This window comes from Ipomoea triloba, chromosome 1 (genome assembly GCF_003576645.1).
Source record: "Ipomoea triloba cultivar NCNSP0323 chromosome 1, ASM357664v1".
Lineage (NCBI taxonomy): Eukaryota > Viridiplantae > Streptophyta > Magnoliopsida > Solanales > Convolvulaceae > Ipomoea > Ipomoea triloba.
The window spans coordinates 13,297,314-13,318,714 of record NC_044916.1 but is presented as its reverse complement, the minus strand read 5'-3'; the positions used below and the strand labels follow the sequence as shown (position 1 = coordinate 13,318,714).

At 35.0% G+C, this 21,401-nt stretch overlaps 3 protein-coding genes across 5 annotated transcripts; 2 read left to right on the top strand and 1 right to left on the bottom strand.

The window, feature by feature from the left end:
• LOC116033695 (serine/arginine-rich splicing factor 4-like) lies at positions 1-3,247 on the bottom strand. Its single transcript, XM_031276456.1, has 2 exons — positions 3,095-3,247; positions 1-1,880 (listed from the first exon to the last, which is right to left on the bottom strand). Exon 2 carries the CDS (start codon positions 1,878-1,880, stop codon positions 225-227), a length of 1,656 nt encoding a protein of 551 aa, XP_031132316.1. The 5' UTR covers positions 3,095-3,247; the 3' UTR covers positions 1-224.
• A 371-nt stretch (positions 3,248-3,618) lies between these two features.
• On the top strand, positions 3,619-4,277 carry LOC115995711. Its single transcript, XM_031234856.1, has 3 exons — positions 3,619-3,774; positions 3,880-4,086; positions 4,272-4,277. Exons 1-3 carry the CDS (start codon positions 3,619-3,621, stop codon positions 4,275-4,277), a joined length of 369 nt encoding a protein of 122 aa, XP_031090716.1.
• Positions 4,278-10,782: 6,505 nt separating this feature from the next.
• On the top strand, positions 10,783-17,430 carry LOC116018164 (probable CCR4-associated factor 1 homolog 11). 3 transcript variants are annotated; one of them, XM_031258606.1, is made up of 4 exons: positions 10,783-12,020; positions 13,625-13,760; positions 16,824-16,992; positions 17,093-17,430. In XM_031258606.1, the coding sequence occupies exon 1, from the start codon at positions 10,867-10,869 to the stop codon at positions 11,731-11,733; it is 867 nt and encodes a 288-aa protein (XP_031114466.1). In that variant the 5' UTR covers positions 10,783-10,866; the 3' UTR covers positions 11,734-12,020; positions 13,625-13,760; positions 16,824-16,992; positions 17,093-17,430. The 3 variants fall into 3 exon arrangements, with proteins under 3 accessions (XP_031114466.1, XP_031114467.1, XP_031114465.1); XM_031258607.1 differs by having other exon boundaries at positions 10,783-13,760; positions 16,931-16,992; positions 17,093-17,373; XM_031258605.1 differs by having other exon boundaries at positions 10,783-13,760; positions 17,093-17,373.
• The last annotated feature ends 3,971 nt before the right edge of the window (positions 17,431-21,401 follow it).

The window sequence follows — 21,401 nt, the reverse complement described above, 5'->3', positions numbered from 1 at the left end:
TTTAACAGATTAATTTTCCTTTGCTCGTTGGGAATAGAAAAAAGGATAACTACTAAAACTACTTTAGAACTTTATGCAAGGTTTGATAGTTTGATACCACAACAGTTTGTAACTGAAGTATCTTGATATGCAAATAGCTATAGAGATAACATGATGAGCAAATGGGTACTAGGGTAATCTATGCCATGACATGTTGGTGCACACGTACATCAAAACAGATCTGTTTACACTTCACCCCACCCGCTACTGCTTCGGACATACTTGTCAACAATTCCAAACTCTTTATTTTGTGCAAGCCTACGGGTGTAGTTTTCAGTTGAGATATGTCCCTTCTTGTACCTTCTATAATAGATGATTTCCCAAGGCCATAACCGAGCACAGCCCAAGCAATCTTCTATAGGTAAGTCTTTATCCATTTCCTCTGGCTGTTCCAGTCTGTAGTGTTTTAGAACCATGCATAGTTCCTCTGATGATAGTTTCATCGCATTGGCAACAAGGGATCGCTCAGAAATATGGACATCTGGGTTCTGGCTTTGAGACTTTGAATGTTGCAATGTTAAATCATTATTATTTTGAAATTCCCCTATCTCTTCCAAAGTGTGAGGAAACCCAGTAGGGTCACCAATGTCGGAGTCTGGGGCAAGTGAATCTTTCACTTCTTTAAATGAGTAGTCTGAACTAGCCTCATTTTTTGCCACTGGTTCCCCTTCCAAAATATCTACCTTCGACTCCTGATGCAAATCCTTCTGCTCTATCTGCATCTTATTCGAAGATGAGGATAAGGATTGATCTGGTGAGACAGATAAAGGCTGAGATGTAGGAGAGCTTGACTTTGAGTGTGATGTTGAACCAGACCTTATTGAGTATCGAGAATTTTTTCTGGCAGGAGATGATTTTGGCCTTGAATTTGAAGGATACATGGACAAAGACTTTAACGACCTTGAATGCAAATGTGATTCAGAAGCTGTATGATCAGAAGAAGTTGAATTTGTGACTGGTGCCCGTGCATTCTTTGAATAATTTCTTGTGCTTTCAGGGTTATCCCTCCTTCGCTTTTTTTCCCTATAGTCCTTTCTCCCACTTTGATGAGTAGTTCTTTCCAATGAAGAATCTCTGTGTCTTGCCCTGTGGCTATTTCTAAATCTTTCTTCTTCCTTGACATCTATTTGCGACCTTGAAGCTAATGTATTCCCACCAGTGTTAGAGTGTTCTTTTTCTGTTTTCTCTTCTGGCTTCCTACGAGAGGGCAAATCTGCCATGCAGGTCAGATGATCATGTTCATTTATCTCATCAGCAGAGGAAGGCACATACCGGTCAAAGTGTGGCCCATTTTCTAGGCCATTCTGGTTCAAGGGTTCAAGACCCTGCTCCTCCCACCTACCATTTTGCAAAACTGTTGCCTCTCTCCCTCCACTGTCATCAGGAAAATCATCCACAAAAGAATGATCTTCTACATAGCCATGATGGCTTGTAAGTTCGTCAACTGGCTCGGCATACCCAGTCCTTCCACCATTGATATCTGCTGACCTAAAGCCCCTTTTATGACCTTGTTGACCATTGTAACCCATATCTCGAGAAACATAATCATGTCTACCAAAGTGTTTCCCCCGTGGTGGCTGAAAGACCCTAGCACCCTTAGCAAATCTCTGGAGAGGCTTTGGCTGAGGCTGCCTATTTGACCATGAAAGAGTTATCGGCTCTCCACAGATAGCCTTGCCTCGAAGTATTTTCAGTGCTTTTTCTGCATTTGCAGGGTAATCATAAACAACAAATCCAAATTTGTCTTTCAGACGTACAGTACACCGCCCAAACCTCTGGAAAACACTCTCCAGTTCATCTCTACGAATGTGAGGTGATATATTACCAAGGTGCAGCGACATCTGAAAAAAAAAAAAGTTAGTCCAGTCATATTGAGGAGTATTTATAGCCAGCTTTCTTATATATGCATCCTATGTGCATTTTATAATCAGAACAAACCACTAGTGCCGAGGCCACATCTTACATCTATTGCACTGAAGAAAGAAAGCATAGTTGTTTAGATTAAGTTCCATCTAACTCCATACAGTCATCATCACTGAAAGAAGTTGACTAATTCATTTACTATCCAGACTGACAAAAAAGAGCTACCTCTGCCACACCAACTATCTAGCCACTGCCTTCCTCCTTGACAAAATAAAATGACATGAAGCCTAGCTTCATCCCTTGAAGCTCAATAGCCTAAACAGGACTCAAACATCCCCATACTTTCCAAGAATAATAAACTCCATAGGGATAGGCATAGCAATCATCAACATTGCATATTATTTTCCAAACCAAGCAGAAAAAGCTTTGAAGCTCAGTAGCTTGAAAAGGACTCAATTGTCCCTATAATATTCAAATATAATGAACAGAACTCATATCAACATAGTAGCATAGCATTCATATAATTTTCCCAACCAAGCAAAACAAACTTTGATTAGCAAATAACAAAATCAAGCATTTCCAGTCACCCAATGACTAAACAGCCAGCAAGTAAAAATAAGATTTGTTTTTTACCAAATCTAATAAAAATCATTCCAAAAGATATCAACCCATTGATACATATGTAACTTTCTGTATAAAAAGCTTTCCTACAATTTTCTCAAGTTAAAAGCGGTGGGGACTGTACTCCAAATCAAAGTAAAGGAAAAGCAAGGAAACAGATAGTCAACTACGGAGCATAACTCAAATCAGAATTCAATTCATACTAAATCCCTAAAATGCCCAAACCCAGAAGGCCAGAACCAAAAGACCGTTGTTGGAAAATAAAAGTTCTTGCCAAAAAAGTTCAAACGCTGTATTTAATCAACTACTTAACACAAGCTATCGACACATTAGAAGCAGGTTTCAGAAAATCCAATCAACTACTAAAAAGACTAATTTTTAATTTAACAAAATAGGGGAACATTCCCAACAACTTTACCTAAATACATACGTGTCTGCGACTCTATCAATACGAAGAAATGAAAAGACTATCGGAAGCTCTATACGCACTATTGACAGGCATACGCAAACATACATATAATCATTGTACAGAAGATAACGGGACGGAAGGGTTTTTGGGTGGCGGATATACCTGAAATCGACAACAGTAGCGGGAAGAAGATCCGATTGTAGCTTTCTGGCCGTCACACTGTTCCTTGCAACGCGAAATGTCTGCGCCCTTCTCCGAAATGGGTTAGCAAAATAAATTTGAGAAGGGAAATAGTTACAGCCATTTTGGTCTGCAGAAATATATACACGAAGAAAGGGATGTAAATTTCCTGGAAATGAAGGAAAGGAAAGTGAAAATAACTTTTGTTTTTGGTCCCTAAATTATGAACACATTATACTTTTGAATTAATACCTTCATTACTCCTCCGTGTATTAGCGAAATACCAGTGGTGGTCCCTCGTCTTTAAAATAATCAAGACTCGTCTTCTATCTTTTTCAAAATAACCACCCGTGGTCTTGTCGTAGAAACGGTGTCAAACTAACGTTAAAAATGAGGCAAACTTATCATTTTCATGTATTTCATGTTTAAGCTCAAGGTTTCCCGTTGAGGACTTCATTTTCCCCCAATTATCAGCCCTAAGCTCAAGTTTTCCAGTTGTTTCGCCAATGGAGGCTTCATATGGATCAAGTTCTTCAACTCGGAGGCGTAATGTTGGAGAGTCTACTGATCGAGTATGTATTTGTGGAAACAATCTGAAGCTTTGTACTTCGTGGACAAATCAAAACCCAGGGCGTAGGTATTGGATATGTTCCAATGAAAAGGTAAGTCTAACTTTGATATTTTGTTCATTTCTGGGCGTTCTTTTTTTGTTTGAATTAAGAAATGGTTACTGAAATGTTTGGTTTTTATTTTTTAAACGATGTTAGGGGTTAAGAAATTGTTCATTTTTCGAGTGGTTAGATCCTCCCATGTATTCAAGATCAGAAATGATAATTCATGGCTTGCTAAAGAGGATAAACAATGCTAAACAAGAAATTCAACGGTTGACTCGGCAACTTGACGATAATCGATCAAAGGGCAAGAAGAACATGTGTATAGGGTTACTAGTATTGGTTGTACTTTTGGTTTTTATTGTAAGTGTGTTTGTTTATCTTGAAAAAACTTTAGCTCCAATCAAGACTAGGATGTTGTCCTATAATTAGCATTGATGTGTAACATGGTTTTTGTTGTTCAATGTTGAAGTAATTATGTTAATGAATTTGTGATTTTCAATGTTGAAGTGGTTATGTTAATGAATTTGTGATTTTGAATGTTGAAGTGGTAATGTTATTCACTTAGCAGCAGCATGCCAAAATCTATCATATATAATATAATGGTCAGTTGCATTAATGTAAGCAAATGGTAGTCCAGACAACATAACTGAGTTGAAATGATCATTTCCATTCATGTAAGGCACATGTACTGTCACCAAACTATTTTGCTAACATGTTGAAGCCTAGCACTGCTAATTACAAGCCTAGCACAGCTAATTACAAACTCAACATTGTACGCATTTAGCAAAAAAGAATTGTTTTTGCCTTACAAACCAAACTTGCCAAAAAAAAAAAAAACAAAAAACAAAACAGATCAAATAGTCACATTTAGTCAACATTGAAGGGAGAATCAACAGAAGTTGGTGGGAATTTTGCCTTCAATGCAGCTTGCCGAGCACGAGTTCCATACTTCCTTCCCGTGACAACATGCTTATGTTTAATCACTTTAAGCTTCTTTACCTTGTCTACATGGAATTGGTCTTTCTTCTGCATTGTCATCCTCCATTTCACCTTGAGTATTCTCATCACCATCTATTGGTGGTTGAGTAGATGTGGTATGTATATCCATTTCTTCATGTCCTTGGTGCTCTTGATCTGGAGTCATGGCAGTGGCCAGTTTCCTACAATTGACCGATAGAGCTCGACCGATTGATCCATAAGAATAAGAGCGGTAAGTTTTTATATTGACAAGGGGGGAAGCGGTATCGAACAAGAAGAGCTGGAAGGGAAGTCGGACGGCAGGACTGTATTGCTCAAGAGCAGGATCTTTCTTTACAGGAAAGAAGACGGGGATAAGCGCCCTATCCACCAACCAGTAACTACACTGCTTCTACTGCCTCCTATAGTATACATGCTCAGTCTCCATTGTACCTCAGTGGCTGTTCATTTTCCAGTGCAAACAATATTATATGACAATGCAATATCATTCCCATAATAATAATAAAATTTCAAGGCAATCTCATAAACATAAACATACCTTGCTGCTGCCCAGGAGTTATGTCAATGCCATCAATCAAGTTTGAAACAAAGGCATCAATATCCAACTCAGCTAACATCTGGTCTATAATATCATCCTCCATTCCAGCAGGGGGGGGGGGTGCTTCATTTGGACTAGAATCTCCAGGGGGTACTTCACTTGGACTTGGATCAACATGGGGTGTTTCACTAGAACTTGGATCAACTTGGAGTATACTACTAGATTTTTTGTTTCTTTTTCTTGGACTGCCTCCTTGGGTTATGCTACATAAAATTTAAGAGGTTAGAACAACAATTGAAGATAGGAAACAAATTTATTACAAACTCTGTCGGGTTAAGTGGCCTTCTTTCTACGGTTATGGCCTTCTTTTTTGCATAAAGTACAGTGGATTTTGACATGGACACAGTTGAGATGTTGACATAAAACTTAATAGGGTAGGATAAGAATTTAAGATCACAACAATAAGAATTAATAGGTTATAACAGTTTATACCTGGCCATCCTTGCTGAGTACATGCTTGACTTTCCCTCCAGATTTTTTTTTTCTCAATTTGCATGGCCTACCAGCCTTTGTTGTGTACAAAGGTGAGAGAGGTGGCTACCTATCACTGGTAGGCCAATCTGAAGGCCCTGCCATGGGGTGTATACTCCCTTCATATGCCTTCAAGTAGTTCTCAACTAAGTATGTGTGATGGATATAGTTATAGACAGGCTCATTGCCATTCTTGATCCATATAGCACATTAGCATGCCTACATGGAATTCCGCTCAATTCCCAGCTCCTACAACTACAACTATGTTTCTCCAAATCCACTTCATGTTGCTCAAACTGTGGGAAATAAACCCCCCTAATCTCAAATCTAAATTCATCACATTGGATTCCCATATAGCTAGCAGCATGTTTTTCATTAACAGCTATTTTTTGAACTATCTTAGGGCATACAGTTGGAGTCCACCTCATTGCTTTATGTCTATTTTCATAAAATCTAGTAATCAAGATTTTTCTCAATGTCTCTAGGCAAGACAGTATTAGCTGCCTTCTAGCTTCTAGCTTAACACCATTGAATGATTCATAAATATTATTCACTAATATATCACAATGTGAATAAGTTGTGAAGTGGGACCTAGACCATTCAGAAGGATGCTTCTCTAATAACCAGGCATAAGCATTACCGTCCAATTGTTTCAGCTTGTCCATGGCAAGTGTAAAGTGGTTAATAGTAGTTGCTCTTGCAGCTTCCCACAGGTTGTCTTTAATTGCTTTTCCATTGAAGCCTGCAAGCTTCATGTTTCCATGTAGATGCCTAACACAAAACCTTAAACATTTACAGGATATTAGGTTCATAACAGTATATAAGGCAGTATTTTCTTAGTAACAGAAGCAGAAAATACTTGTGAGTAGATCCTGGAAATGCAATTTCAAAATTCAAAGGCAGGTAGAAGTTCCTTCTGTTTGTCTGGAACATATCAACAATGGCAAGTCACTTTCATTGAATTCACATTTAAGTTTTGAAAGTAATAAATGAGTAAATTACCTGAAATAAAGGTCAGCTATTTTTCATCTTCTTCTGTAATAGAAAGGTCATTTGGTTGTTGGCTGCTCATTTTCATCACCATAATACTCTACATTTGGATCTATGTTAATGTCATGATCTAAGTCATCTTTTGAACCACATTCACTGTCATCTATTCCCCCATCATAACTACTATCTTATTCTCCAAATGACTCATTCAATTCACATCCAACTGCAAACCTCCACCACATCCAACAAATCCAGCTAATTAAATGTTTCCCAAGCTACCCTATCTGTCACTGATTCCACTAAACCCCTAACAGTTTTCATAAAAAACTTTACATTGTCTACACATTCATATCTCAATTCCTTCATTTTATCAATAAGGGTTATCAGTCCCCATTCATCTACTTCAATGTTATTGTACATAGCAGTTGTTCATCCCATATAATTAGGGTTTTCACCTTTCCCTAAAAACCCTCCATGTTTTAACCTAAGAATAAACCCACTATTTGATAATATACTATCTACAGATCAAATGACATTTAAATATTAATACATAAAAAAAAAGAGTTAAAGCACACCTACCAAATGACTACACAAATCACAAAGTCAAGCACATGTATCCAGGAGTAAAGTTATACAAACAAACTTTCACACCCACCCACCTGCTAAAGTCAAACACACAAACAACAAATGGTCTCCACCCACCTGCTAAAAGTTAAAGAACAAACAACACATGGTCCCCAGGTTCCTAGTACTTTCTCGCAACATATATAAGCCAAAAAGACATGCGGATACCTCATTACCATTAAATTACACAGTTGAATGCATTCTGAAACATATATATATATATATATATATATATATATATATATAGGCCTTACCTTCAACACTTGTTGCCTTGGAAACAACTGCGTCGAGGAGTGATTCTTCTCAATATCGACGACTGGGTGTTCTGAGATTTCTATGGAGATGGAGGTTCGTCTACTTCGTTTACTTCGTTAGAATGCAGGTTCGTGTAATTCGTCACAGATTAGGGCTAAGCCATTTTGGGGGAAATTGAATTTGAGCGAAGAAAATTGGGGAAAATTCAGCCACGTAGAATAGATTAAGGATGAAATTATTGTAATGCCAATTTTGGCCCTAAAAATTAACGTTCAATTGACACCCAAGCTAACGGAGGACCACAGGTGGTTATTTTGAAAAAGATAAAGGACAAGTCCTGATCGTTTTAAAGACGAGAGACCACCATTGGTATTCCGCTAATACTCGGAGGACTAATGGAGGTATTAATTCTTATACTTTTTGTCTTTAAATTATTAAAAAAAACAATAATAATATTTTTGTAAAGTAAATTGTCCACAACTCTAAAAATAATTTTTTAATTCAATTTTAATGGATTTTATGAACAAAAAGGTAAACAATGGATGAATAAAAAGTGATAACGGGTATAATTTAATAACAAAAATTATTATTTTTAATATGATTTAAGGACTTAAAGTGTCATTTTCCCTTATAGAAAATATATATTTCATTGTTTTTTTTAGTACTACTGACTCTGTTACAATGTAGTATCTGTTCATAGCTACTTTCTCAACCTACTGAAACACAAAGAGTCAACAGTTGCCTTCACTGAGGCTCGAACTAACCCACTCCCATCATCCATGTGAGAGTGTTAATCGGGACACCGGTGTCACTAGACCACAAGGTCTTTGGCATATATTTCATTGTTTAGTTGATAATAAATATTAAAAATTTTATAAAGAAAAAAAAATATCTATGATACTTAATGATTTTTTTTTTCTGAGAAGGGATCTTGAGACAAAAGAAAATAGTCACTTCTCAAAAGAGTTAATTACTGATATGGTCCCTCAACTATTGAGATTTCACCACTTTGATCCTCGATAATTTTTCTTGTCCAATTAAGTCTTCGAATTTGAAAAAATTAATCAATTTGGTCCTCCGTTTATTTTACCTTGAACGGGATTCGTGTGGATAAAATCAATGTTTCCTGCAATATTTACTGTATTTGATTCGAAGTAATTATTAAATTTTATATTAACTTGCCTTATGTAAGATATTGTATGACATCTTTTATATGATTTCCTCTTCTTGATTTTTTATCCCTTTTTAATGCCTAATAATTGCTGATGGTTTTGCGACTCCGGGGTGGTCACTCGGCGGGTTGATGTTCGTAGTTTATGGTGACGTTGGATATGGTACGAAATAAAGGGTAATGTTAAAACGAAGAGTCTTGAACTCCCCGAGTGTCGTGTCTCTCGCAGATGGCAAATTGGAGAGTGAAAGCTTCCTATCTTTTAAGGTTTAGACAACACAAGAGTGGAATATAGAGTGTAGTGAAGCATGATAATTAGAGTGCAAGATTGGGTGAGTTTTAAGAGATAAATGTAAGATAAATGTAAGAGTAGGGAATATAGAGTGTAGTGTAGCAGCTAGAGACCCACGGATGACCAATGGGGCCAGACTGCATTCACTTAGGGGGTGGTGTGGAGCTAGTAGTTGTCATGCCTTTACCTTTCTCGGCGGCGGTCAGGTGGCTAGACCTTGTGCACGAAGAAGTGCATTGCGATAAGTCATGGCAGTAGAAAGGGGCGATTGATTATCCTCTAAGGAAACAACGAAAGCTTCTTCAGCAGTGGCCACGGCGGTACGTGCGAGTGGATGATGGACAATCAGCTTGTCGTGCTCAACTTCCTACTCTGAATCATTGGACGAATGCTCAGTGTCGTTGTTGTCTAAAAAGGAGAATGTGGAAGAATATGAACAAAATGAACAATGTGCACGCGATCAGGAAAAAGAGGAAAGAAAGAAGTAAAACCTATGTTGGTCGCGCCTGCAGGTAGCAAATCAGCCTTTTGCATGTCACTTAGGTGAGACCAGCGACGAGCTGAGAGGAGCTCTCCCTCAACCAAGGTCTTAACCAGCTGCACAAGGTCAGGAGGGCCTTGCATGGCACAAGGTCGACGTTATAATTTATATAATTGTATATCGATCCAAATATCATTAAAATGTTATAAGAAATCCATTCCGTGCAATGCCCCACAAGTGAAAATACTGGTAATAATGTAAACTATTTTTGTAAATTTATATTTATATTTTAGAAAATAACTTATATAGTACTTCAAAATATAATGTTTATATATTATTACCATTGAAGATGATAATAAAATGGAGAAAGTGCCAAATAGGCCACTGAACTTATCGCTTTTGTGCAATTGGGCATTGAACTTAAAAAGTGTGTAATTCAACCATCAAAGAAGCAAAATTTGTGCAATTGGACCATTTTTACAAAAATTTTATGGTAAAATCCAATTATATTACTAACATATATGTATTAAGAGTGGCATTTTCTTCTACCATACTAGTTGGGAGCCAATATTGAAATGTTTTTAACTCAAATTGAATTAAATTTTTTTGTAAAAATGGTCCAATTGCACAAATTTTACTTGTTTGATGGTTGAATTGCATACTTTTTAAGTTCAATGGCCCAATTGCACAAAAGCGACAAGTTTAGTGGTCTATTTGACACTTTTTCCTAATAAAATATATGGTGAATGCATATGCATGGTAACAATAGTTATAAAAGATAATGGAAATCATAATGGTAAAGATATTTTTGATCAAAATATTATATAGTACAACTCTTCTAACGTAATGTATAAACCCAAATAACAAAAAAAAATTGACATAAATGAACCTTCATTTAACAGTTATTGTTAGATGCGGTGAAACATTATTGTTGATTAAAATTATACTCCGTATAATTAAGCAACGCGTTTAGGAATAAAGAAAGGATACGGTTATTTGGTAAAAGTTGTGAGTATGAAAGTGGATAATGAGGCGATAATTAATCACAATCTAATGTGATTATCGGATAATTTAAAAAAGAAAATTGCATATAAAACAGTTAAAACTTCCACGTTAAGTATTAGATAAACAATTTTATATTTATATATATACACGCATACATATCGCATAATAAACTCCATGTATAAATACGCGGCTTTCCAGCCCTAATCGAACCCGGCCGGCCCATCACTGTCAGAGCAGTTCATCATCATCATCACCATAGATCACTCCAATCCTCCATGGCTAATTATCCACCGCCTGCTCCACCTCCTCCTCCGCCCGAAGCTTCCAAGAAGCCGATTCGGATCCGCTCAGTGTGGTCGGCAAATCTCGAGGCGGAATTCGCCTTGATTCGCCGCATCCTCGACCGTTATCCGTTCGTTTCGATGGACACGGAGTTTCCCGGAGTGGTTTTCCGCCATGACCTCCGGGACTGGAAGCCGGACGAGCATTACGTGTATCTCAAGTCTAATGTTGACGCGCTGAAGCTTATCCAGGTGGGGATCACTCTTACTGATGCCGCTGGGAACCTGCCTGACCTAGGCTCCCACTTCCGCTTCATTTGGGAGTTTAACTTCTGTGACTTTGATGTGGTGCGCGATGATCACGCTCCGGGATCCATAGAGCTCCTACGCCATCAGGGCATTGATTTCGACCGGACTCGGGCTTTTGGCGCGCATACCGCCCACTTTGCGGAGCTGATGATGTCATCTGGTTTGGTGTGCAATGAGGCCGTCACCTACATCACCTTCCACAGCGGCTATGACTTTGGATATCTGATCAAGGCCTTAACGGGCCGAAACCTGCCAGGGGAGCTCCGGCAATTCCTGGGATTGCTTGGGCTCTTCTTTGGGAAGAGGGTGTATGACGTGAAGCATTTGATGAAATTCTGCAAGAGCCTTTATGGTGGGCTGGACCGAGTGGCCTGCTCCCTTGAGGTTAACCGTGCGGTCGGGAAGCGCCACCAGGCTGGGTCTGATAGTTTACTCACTTGGCATTCTTTTCAGAAGATCCGAAAGCTCTACTTTGACAACAATGAGGCACTTACTGAGAAATATGCTGGCGTACTCTATGGGTTAGAGGTCCTCTTGCCGCAGACTCTGTAGATGTAGAGTCTCCGGTTCAAATTTCCCTGATAATCTGTAAAACCATTTCCTTTGTATTAAAAGGATAAAAGGAACTAGTTTAATTGTTCTTCTTCTGCCCTTGATTGGTCTTTCATGTTTGTGAATAAAGAACAAACATGTAATGGTTACCGAACCTGCAAATTCCAACCAAATCAAGGACTCTAGAGGAAGGTGATCAAAACTATGACACAAAGTTGCAGAAGTTTAAAAATACTCCAATGTCATAGTACTTGTTAAAATCTTGGGCCAGAACTTAAATATTGGAGGTAATTTCTAAGCCACAACTTAAATTTTCCAGGTAATTTCTAAGGACCAAATTTGATGATTAATTTTAGTAACTTCCAGCCAATACATTTCATATTCAACATACATTTCATCTTGTCTAATACTCATTCTAGATTTCATTTATTTTAATATTTTCAGAAGTAGCAAATCCTGCCGAACTTAGATCTTTCTTGATTTCCTTTATTTATAGATGTAGGATTCAGTACCTTCTAAATTTAGTTTATGCAATGTGAACTCTAACTCTTAAGTATTTCCTGATTTAAAACCTGATTTTTAAGTCTTTCTTGATTTCCTTTATTTTAAATCCTGTTGAACTTAGTTTAAATTTAGTTTATTCATTTAAAACCTGTTGAAATAGTTCCTTCAATTAAAAATCACAATTTTGGCATCTAACGAATAAATTAATGCTGAGTTCTAAGAGAGGGGTGAGCTCATTGTACATTTTCTACTTTATGACACTCTAAAAGAATATATGTCTTTGAAGGGGCTTTTACTTTTTTTGCTTTATGTAATTTGAGAAGAGATGCTATGTGAGCCTTCTATTTTAGAAGTTTGTTGATTCCTCAAAGGCCAAAGCAGCATTCAACCCTGTGGGATTAATGGTGGTTTATTCCAAGGACTCTAGGGGCTAACAAAACATATGATAATATGTATGCCTGGCTTGTATTATCATGCTTAAAATCATCTTATTTACGAGGTAGTTGGGAATATATTCAGAGGATGCTGGTAAATTGAATAAGTAGGTGGTTTAGATGTCATGGATGACTTAGAATTCTGTCTTATTGAGGTGGGCACTAGGAAAGTTCTTTGCAGTTGAAACTTTATCTTTCTATCTATTAAGATAAGACTTGGATGGATCACTGATTCACTATTGTATATTTTAATCTCAAGTGGTTAATGGGGTTGGGTTGGACATAGTTGATGAAAGAGTTGGGATCACTAAGGCTTATTGTAGTAAATTTTTAAGCTGTATTTATAAATTTTATTTTTAAAGAATTTTTAGGTGATTATATTCAAGTTATGTACACAAATAGCATTAAAAGCCTGTGGATATATTTGGTGGTGGAACCTGAAGTGTTGAGAAGGTTTTGAATAAATATAGCCACTAGATAATATTTGGAGTTTGCATGTGAGTCACTGGTATTGAGGGAATTTCTTTGGGTTGAAAGTTGAAACATTACTGAGATAAAAGAAAGGAAAATAGAACTTCTTGTGGGGAATATCTTATCTTTATTTTTATGGAGGGACTTTAAATAGATTGGCTATGATCAGTTTTGCTCTTAGACTTATTTTTTTCTTTTCTCATCTTTGCAATAATAGTTCTCGCTGCTTACATACTCTTTATGAAAGAAATGACAACTTGTTGATCTTGTAGATAATTATGTTATCATCTTGCACACAGGAATGGCACCAATCCTTAAATCTAGTTAAAGAAACTGATATGCATATTGGCTGCTAAGCAGTGCAATTTGGATTTTATTTTATTTTTTATTAGTAGACATAAACATGGTTTAAAGTATGGACTTTAGGTTATGATTTTGGAAAATTTCATGCAGCCTTAACCAGTAAAGTTCTTTTTTGCAAGGTGTTCCCCGAACATTACTGTGCTTCAGTGTTAGAGTTCCATGCAGCCTGAGCCACAAGTAATATGGTTGCTAAAGGAAGTGAAATCAACAAGGTGCAGGGAATTGACCAAACTGAAGTCTTGTTTATTTAAAAAGGTATGTTAAATAGCTTATTTGTTCATTATGATAAGTAGTCTACTTTATTCCAAGCAATACAGTTCCTCACTTGTAAGTGCTACAGAAATATCTAATTTATCTATTATTTATCTTTGCCACAGTTTAAAATTGGTGTATGATCCCTTTAGATTAAGGATATACATATTTGTTGCTTAGAGACTATCAGACTAATACAATCTGTTTCTTGATGCGGATACCAGTGCAGCATGCCAAAAACAAAAGTTCAATTAGTCATTCAGGAGTATAAATTTAATTTCATAATTATGAGTTTTGAATCTGTATTAAAATACTTTTGGATTTAAATCCCCATTTGGACATTGGGTTGTCCATCTCAACGCCATGTCATAAAATAAAATTTCACATAGACTCAATCTCAGCTTTTACTGGTTTAGTCAATAGGTTACCTACTAAAAGTGCGAATTTCACTTTCGTTTGGCAAGTTTGGGTGCTTATTTGAGGCCTTTTTGAGTTCATAGGTTCAATTACGTAATCTTGTATAGTTTGAGGGCTTATTTGACTCTTTTCCCTTAGCTTTTTGAGCAAGTACGGTTATTGTATAGTTTGAGTGCTTATTTGACTCTTATTCTACCCGAACTTCTAATGGTTAATCAATTATGGAATCTTCCTTTATTGGTTGAAGTTTTGTAATCTAGCTCATGAAGGACACTAAGAATTGAAGACTATGTTGACCTGTCAAATTGTCAATCCATTCTGAAAAAATTAGGGACCTGCATCATGCTTATGAAAATTTTGAGAAAAATCCAAATTTAACTCTCAAGTCTCAAGTATGTATAATGTGGCAGTCACACTGTTCCTTAAATATATCAGAACATACATTTCCAATCTTTCTCATTTCTGACACTGTTTGCTGGCAATATAGCAATAAAGACAGCTGGGTTTATGAGTTTATCTCATCCTTTCTTTCCCCGTTATTGGAGTGGAAGAAAGCAGTACTGTTAAATTAGGCACCCACGTTATTCATTTCAGTTATTTGTTGCATTTAGATATGAAAGGCTTAAGAATTTTCCTTTCGCTCTTTCTACCCTCCATTTGTTTTTCCAACCTAAATGACTTACTGAATTGTGTTTTAGCAGTGTGTGCTAATTCTGTGCACCAAAAACTGAGCACCTTAAGTAGTTTTCCAACTTTCTTACTTGGAAAAATGTTTTCTATTTTCCGTTTTTCTGGAAAGATTTCCAACTAATGAAGACTTCCTTAGTATTTGTACTGTATGGTTGAGATACACACACATACATTCATGTTCCTTTTTATATTTAACATTTTCTTCATTAGTACTATAGATAATAGATAGATAGATACTTGAGGAATGCTGGGGTTCTATTTTGTGACCTTTAGCACATAAGTGGATTGAAGTAGTCAACATCAACATTCATAGACCTTGCTTATTTAAAATTTAAAATGTTTTCTGCACTCTTTATTAGGTATCATTTCCATATATACTTGCAAATATAACTTCGGATTATATGATTTATATCAAGTGTAGAGGGAGCAACTTATTGATTTTGCTCTTCAATGATATCATGAGGTTGAACTTTACTGTTTAGGCTTCTTTGGTTGGGGGATTGAAATTGCCAGGGATAAAGTTGGTTTGTTTTCCTTCTATTCTGTCCTATTCTGACTGTAGATACTCTTTTCCATCCAAAAATTCTACTCTCAGGACTTCCCTAACATTTTAATCTAACTCTGCATGTAAGTTTCTCCCAGTTTCCTCCCAAAAGTAGCCCATGCCTTCACTCATTGACCTTGCTTGTCACTCTCAACTGTTTTCTGCACTGATTTGACTTGTCATTGGCTTATACTTGGAAACATAACTTATAATGGAGATGACAAAAGGCACACTAGAATAACTTATTTGATATTGCATTTTTATATTCGAGTTTCCCTTCCTTTTCCCCTAACTAAAGCTGCGGATATCTTTATATAAGAGTTAATTCCATTTTTGGTCATAGATTTGTAGGTGTCATTCCACATTTTTTTTCTGAACATCCCCTATTAGTATTATTGTGGCATGACCATTTTTGGTCCTCCGTCAACAAACCTATTTAAATGACGTTAAATACGAGGGCATTTCAGTCTTTTTTATACCAATTCGGTTAACCCGCTATATTTTTATTTTTATTTGAAAAAAAATCCCTAATTCACAGCTAGAGACCCCTGTCTTCTTCAATTGCAATCTGCGCCTCCACAGCAGTGGAGTGACATGTAAATCTAAGGCCAAAAAAGAAATTAACACTTAGAATTGAATAGACTGAATTACTGAAATGCTCTCATATTTTCCACTCCCCAACCAAACAATTGGTTTTGGGTTTGAGAGGCATATTATGCAAAATGGTTGCAAGATGCATCAACAAAAGATGTGCCTGATGCAGAAGATTCGTTAGGCCCCTGATAATTTTTTCTAGGAAAGAGAGGCTTTTTGTTGCTGCAAGACTAGAAGCACGGCATTTAAAGGTATAAACAAAATGTGTTGGTGTATATTCAGTGACTTGTTATAAACAAATATTGAAGTAGTCAGTATGTTCTAAATATTTCACAGAATGAAAATAAAAGCTTTATAGGTTGGTATTAATTTTATGAGCTTGCAGGGTATTTGAAATTTTTTGTCTGTTCAGTATTCTTAACAGAGTACTAGGTGGTCTAGCTTTCAGAGGTAGTTCTGTATCTTTCTTGGTCAAACTGCAATCTTAGCATACACTAGTGAACTAATTCCAGTTTTAGTCCCGACTGGAGTGATATTCTGTGCAATTATCAATAATCGGAGGACCAAATTGGTCCAAATTGCGTAGTTGTGTACTAAAAGGGAAATACCACTATAGGTAAGCCAGGTAGGAGATGAAAACCCGAACCAGTTATATTCAAATTAGTTGCAATATGCTGGTTACTATTAAAAACATGTTACAGGTGGCAGGCACATAGTACTATTTCACCATAGAAATAGTATTACAGTTTCAATTGTGCATTTTGTATTATGGTTTTCAAGTACTCTCCAAACGACAGTTAATTCAGTATTGGTGTTGTCAGAATTGTCTGTCTGCAGATGTGGCTCATTTTCAGGGCGTTTGATTTTCTTATAGAATGGCGCCTTCATTCCTATATATCTTCACAGTAGTATCCTTTCATCTTGCCAGTGTTCAATACCGAAAATTTTCTCTCATCTGCCTTCTACACCGCCAAGCAGAAACTAGTACGGGTAAGTTTTCTTTGCCGTTATGCAACTCAAAATGAATTGTGAAACCCAACCTAACCGTTTGAGTCATTTATATTTTGAAGCTGTGTCTTGATGAATGCAGGATTTGAAATTTGAATTCAGGAAATGCACAGCCACATACTACTGGGGGTATATATATATATGTGTGTGTGTCCACTGTCCAGAAGGACCACCCCCCAACCCCACGGTGTCAGCTGTATTTAATTTGGTTCCTTATTGGAGTGTCACAATGAAGACAGCAATTTTAGTATGTATCATCAAAGCCCTACTTTACAACAACACTCGATCCATTTGTAATTTTGTGTGTATATATGAATGTATGTGTAAAATCTAGAATTCAATGAAGATTTTGAGTTTGAATTTCTTGTGCTGGTACCCTCCACAATTTACCCACTCACAATAAATGTGTTAGTTGTGAAATAGTAATGATTTTTCTTCTCTTTTTTTTTTTTTTTAATATTATTATTGTTATTGTTTTTGCTTTTACTGTTGGTCTTTTATTAGACTATCTCACATGAAATTGATAATATTTTTTTAATAAAAATATGATACTTGTTTTTTAGTCTTATTACATTTTAACTAATACTCCCTATTATTTTAAGGAATGAAGAATATTTTCTAGTAAAAAATGTTATATTTGTTGACGTATAAAAAGTATTATAATTTAACTAAACAAATTACATATTTGAGATTTATTTTACGTCGATCGGATGAATATAATAAATAAATTTCACAAATACGAAATATATAAATGAGTTAATATCAAATTTAGTCATCAACTATAGTTATTTTTTTCAATTTAGTCATAAATGAGTTTTTGTGCTTAGTTAGGTCATCGGCTTTAATGGTTTTACCCAATTGAGACATTGGCTATTAGAATTAAGAATTAAATCGAGAAAATTTATTATAGTCGAGGACTAACTTGAATAAAACCATTATAGTTGAAGACTAACTTGGGTAAAATTACTATAATCGAGGATTAAATTGGATATTAATAGAGATGAAATTACCAAAATATCTTAACAGATGACTTAACCGAGTAAAATTGTCAAAATTGATGACCTAATTAAGTATAAAAAGTCGTTTAGTACTAAATCAAAAAAAAAAATTACTGTAGTCGAGATGATTAAATTGGATATTAACTCATATATAAATGATGAATTCAAAGTTAAGGTGTGAAGTTGCTTCTAACATACCTTTTTCTAGTCTCTATTTGTGAGACTTGTTAAATCAAAGTACAATATTTTAGTCATTCAACTAAAGTGAATATTGAATAAGAGTCTTATTCACTTTTGATTTATAGTATTGATTTGTTGCATTTTAAATTTTCATTATAATAAACATGTCGAGAACATTTTGTTATTTTGAATTAAAAAGATTTTTTTTTAAAAAAAAAAATCAAAGATTAAAAATGAAACAAATCTTGAGAACTAAATATAAAAATATTGTTGTTGTTGAGGAACTAAAATAAAAATGAAGTGTTGTGGAAAAAGTTTGGTTTGCTCAACCTTGTCCTTTACTTGTAATTGATATAACAAACAGGAATTGAAGAAAAAAATTAAATTTCCTAACTGGCAAAGTTCACATTTTAGTGAGGTAGGTAAATGCCCAAATGTAGTAGTGAGGTGCGAGAAAACATTATTAAAGTATTTTGAAAAAATTGCATGGTTACATTCAGTTATATATGCGGTACAAAACAAACTTAGGGTGAGTTTGCTTCGCACATGGAAATCAGAATCAGTATGAGTATCAAATACTTAGTAGGGATAATAGGTTTTAGTGAAAGTATTTTGCATGTTTGGTAGTAGGTGGAATGAGAATGATTATTAATAGTTGGTGAAGAAAGGAGGAATGGGAATGAAACCCTTATTTCATTAGGGTATCGGTTTTCCAATTAATGGATATTCCAAACCCATAGTAGTATCCTAAAAGCCTATCAACTAAACAATTACAATCACTTTGATACCCATACCTTATGCCTAAACCACCAACCAAACACATCCTTAGTAAATTAGCTATATGCATGAATATTTTTAGCCCTAAGTTATGCATAAAGTGGTTCTAAAGTATTAAATTAGTCACTTAATTAAGATTAAAACAAATGAGATATTTTGAAAGAAAAAAAAATTAACAAATGAGATATTTAGTAAGAAAAAATTAATTAAGTAGTGAAAGTTAACATCTTGACTTCTACTACAACACATACATACTTTACAATCTAAGTTATTTAATCTTTGACTAATTTATATCTATATTATTTACTTATATCTATACACACACATATACACACAGACACACACATACAAGGGTCCCTTTATATATATAAAGGGTGAGGTGGGATGGGGGAGGGACACAACTGCTCTCACTGCCCCCATACTAGCTCCGTCCCTGATATCAGTGACAAAAATAGTCCCAAAGAGTTAAAATTGTTACTACCTGCTTAACTTAGGATGGAGTGAAGGATCAAATTAGTCACTTTATTAAGTGACATATTAGTGATAGAAATAGTCTTAAAAGCAGGGCCGTTCCAATAAAAATTGGGGCCCTGTACCATATCTTAATGTTGGTCCTTTTTCGAGTAATTTCTATATATAAATAATAATTATTCAAAAAGTTGTATCAAAATATAAATATTGTATAAAAAATACATATAGAATTTTATTTAAAAAGTGACATGCATCGTGCACATTTAGACGCAAAATCATCAATCAAACTTTTGATATCAACGTCTTCCAAAAGCTCATTTTCAATGGAGATTAAAATTAATTCATTGAGTCTCTCTTGCAACAAACTTGATCGTAAGTAAGATTTTAACAATTTCAACTTTGAAAAACTACTTTCTTTAGAGGTAATAGTAATCGGGATAGTCAATAATATTTTGTATGCAATAGTAGCATTTGGAAAACAACTCATCTGTTTCAAGAAGAATTGAAGAATTAGTTGAATTGCGGTTTGCGATCTACGAAATTACCGAATTGTGAATTGGAAATTGTTGAATTGTCGAATTTCGTTATGGTATTGCTGTATTTTATAGGGTTGGGAATTTAGAATTTGCTAATTGTCTAATTGAGATGTGAGATTATGATTTATGAAATATAATTGCGCAACGGAATTGGCAATCTTTTTGGATTAGGAAATATATATACATTGGAATTGGCAATCTTTTTGGATTAGGAAATATATATACATTGGAATTGGCAATATATATATATATATATATATATATATATATATAGGGTTTTTAAAACAATTGTCAATTGGATTCAATTTCATCTTGTCACAAATTGGTCCAATCTTCATGCATTTAGCCTAAATTTTTGTATACTATAAAATTGGGGGCCCTGTGCGGCCGCACATGTTAGACATGCTCAGATACGGCCCTGCTTAAAAGAAAAAATTGTCACTTCCCGCTTAACTTAGGAGTTAATGATCAATTTAGTCACTTTATTAACTAACATATCGGTGACAGAAATAATCGTCATTGAGTTAAAATTGGACTTCCTACTTAATTAAGAGTTAAAAAATGATCATAACAAATATAATTTAAGGAATAAATTTGCATCCCGTATAGCAACTTTTCAAGCATTTTTGTTAAAAGTGGTCCCGAAGATAATAACCCACTGACAACAACGATAAGTCCCATTCATTATGGCATTCCACTTGACACGAAATCTCCCAAAACTTGTTTATCATTTTCTTTATATATCAATCAAATGTCATGTTTTCAACAAAGTGGTTTAAATTTCATCTCAAATTTTTGTTGTCATTCAAAAATAATTGCAATAATACAACTTAATTACTCAGAGAATATTTTACACTTAATAACATATATATATATATATATATATATATATATATATATATATATATATATATATATGAGAAGTATTTGTTCTATACTTTCTCAAACATTTTCAGATAATTGAGATGTCATCACACTACATGGTAGTTGGCGATAACAAATATTTTTAATTACAAAAAAAATAGCAAATACTTCTAAAAATTCAAACCTTAAAAGAATTAATACAAAAAAGAAGAAAAAAAAAAAGAAGAAAAAAAGCTTGTTATAGTTAAAATGATGTAATTGTGAATTTGGAAAATTTGTGAGCAATCATAAAAAAAAAGGCTAAAGTGTTATCCTGCACCATGAACTATATTGGATTATTCATGCCGCACATTGAACTTTCATAAGGTCTATTTCGATACACAAACCATTAATTTTTTTTCATCTAGCAATTTTTACAGGTTACCTACAAGTTATAGGTAATCTATGCTGACTTGGACTTTTTTTTTTTTTTTGTTTTCTTCTTCTTCTTTTTTTTTTGTTTTTGATTTTTTTTTATTTTCTTCTAAATCTTCTCCAGCCAAACAACCGGTACCAAAACTGTAAA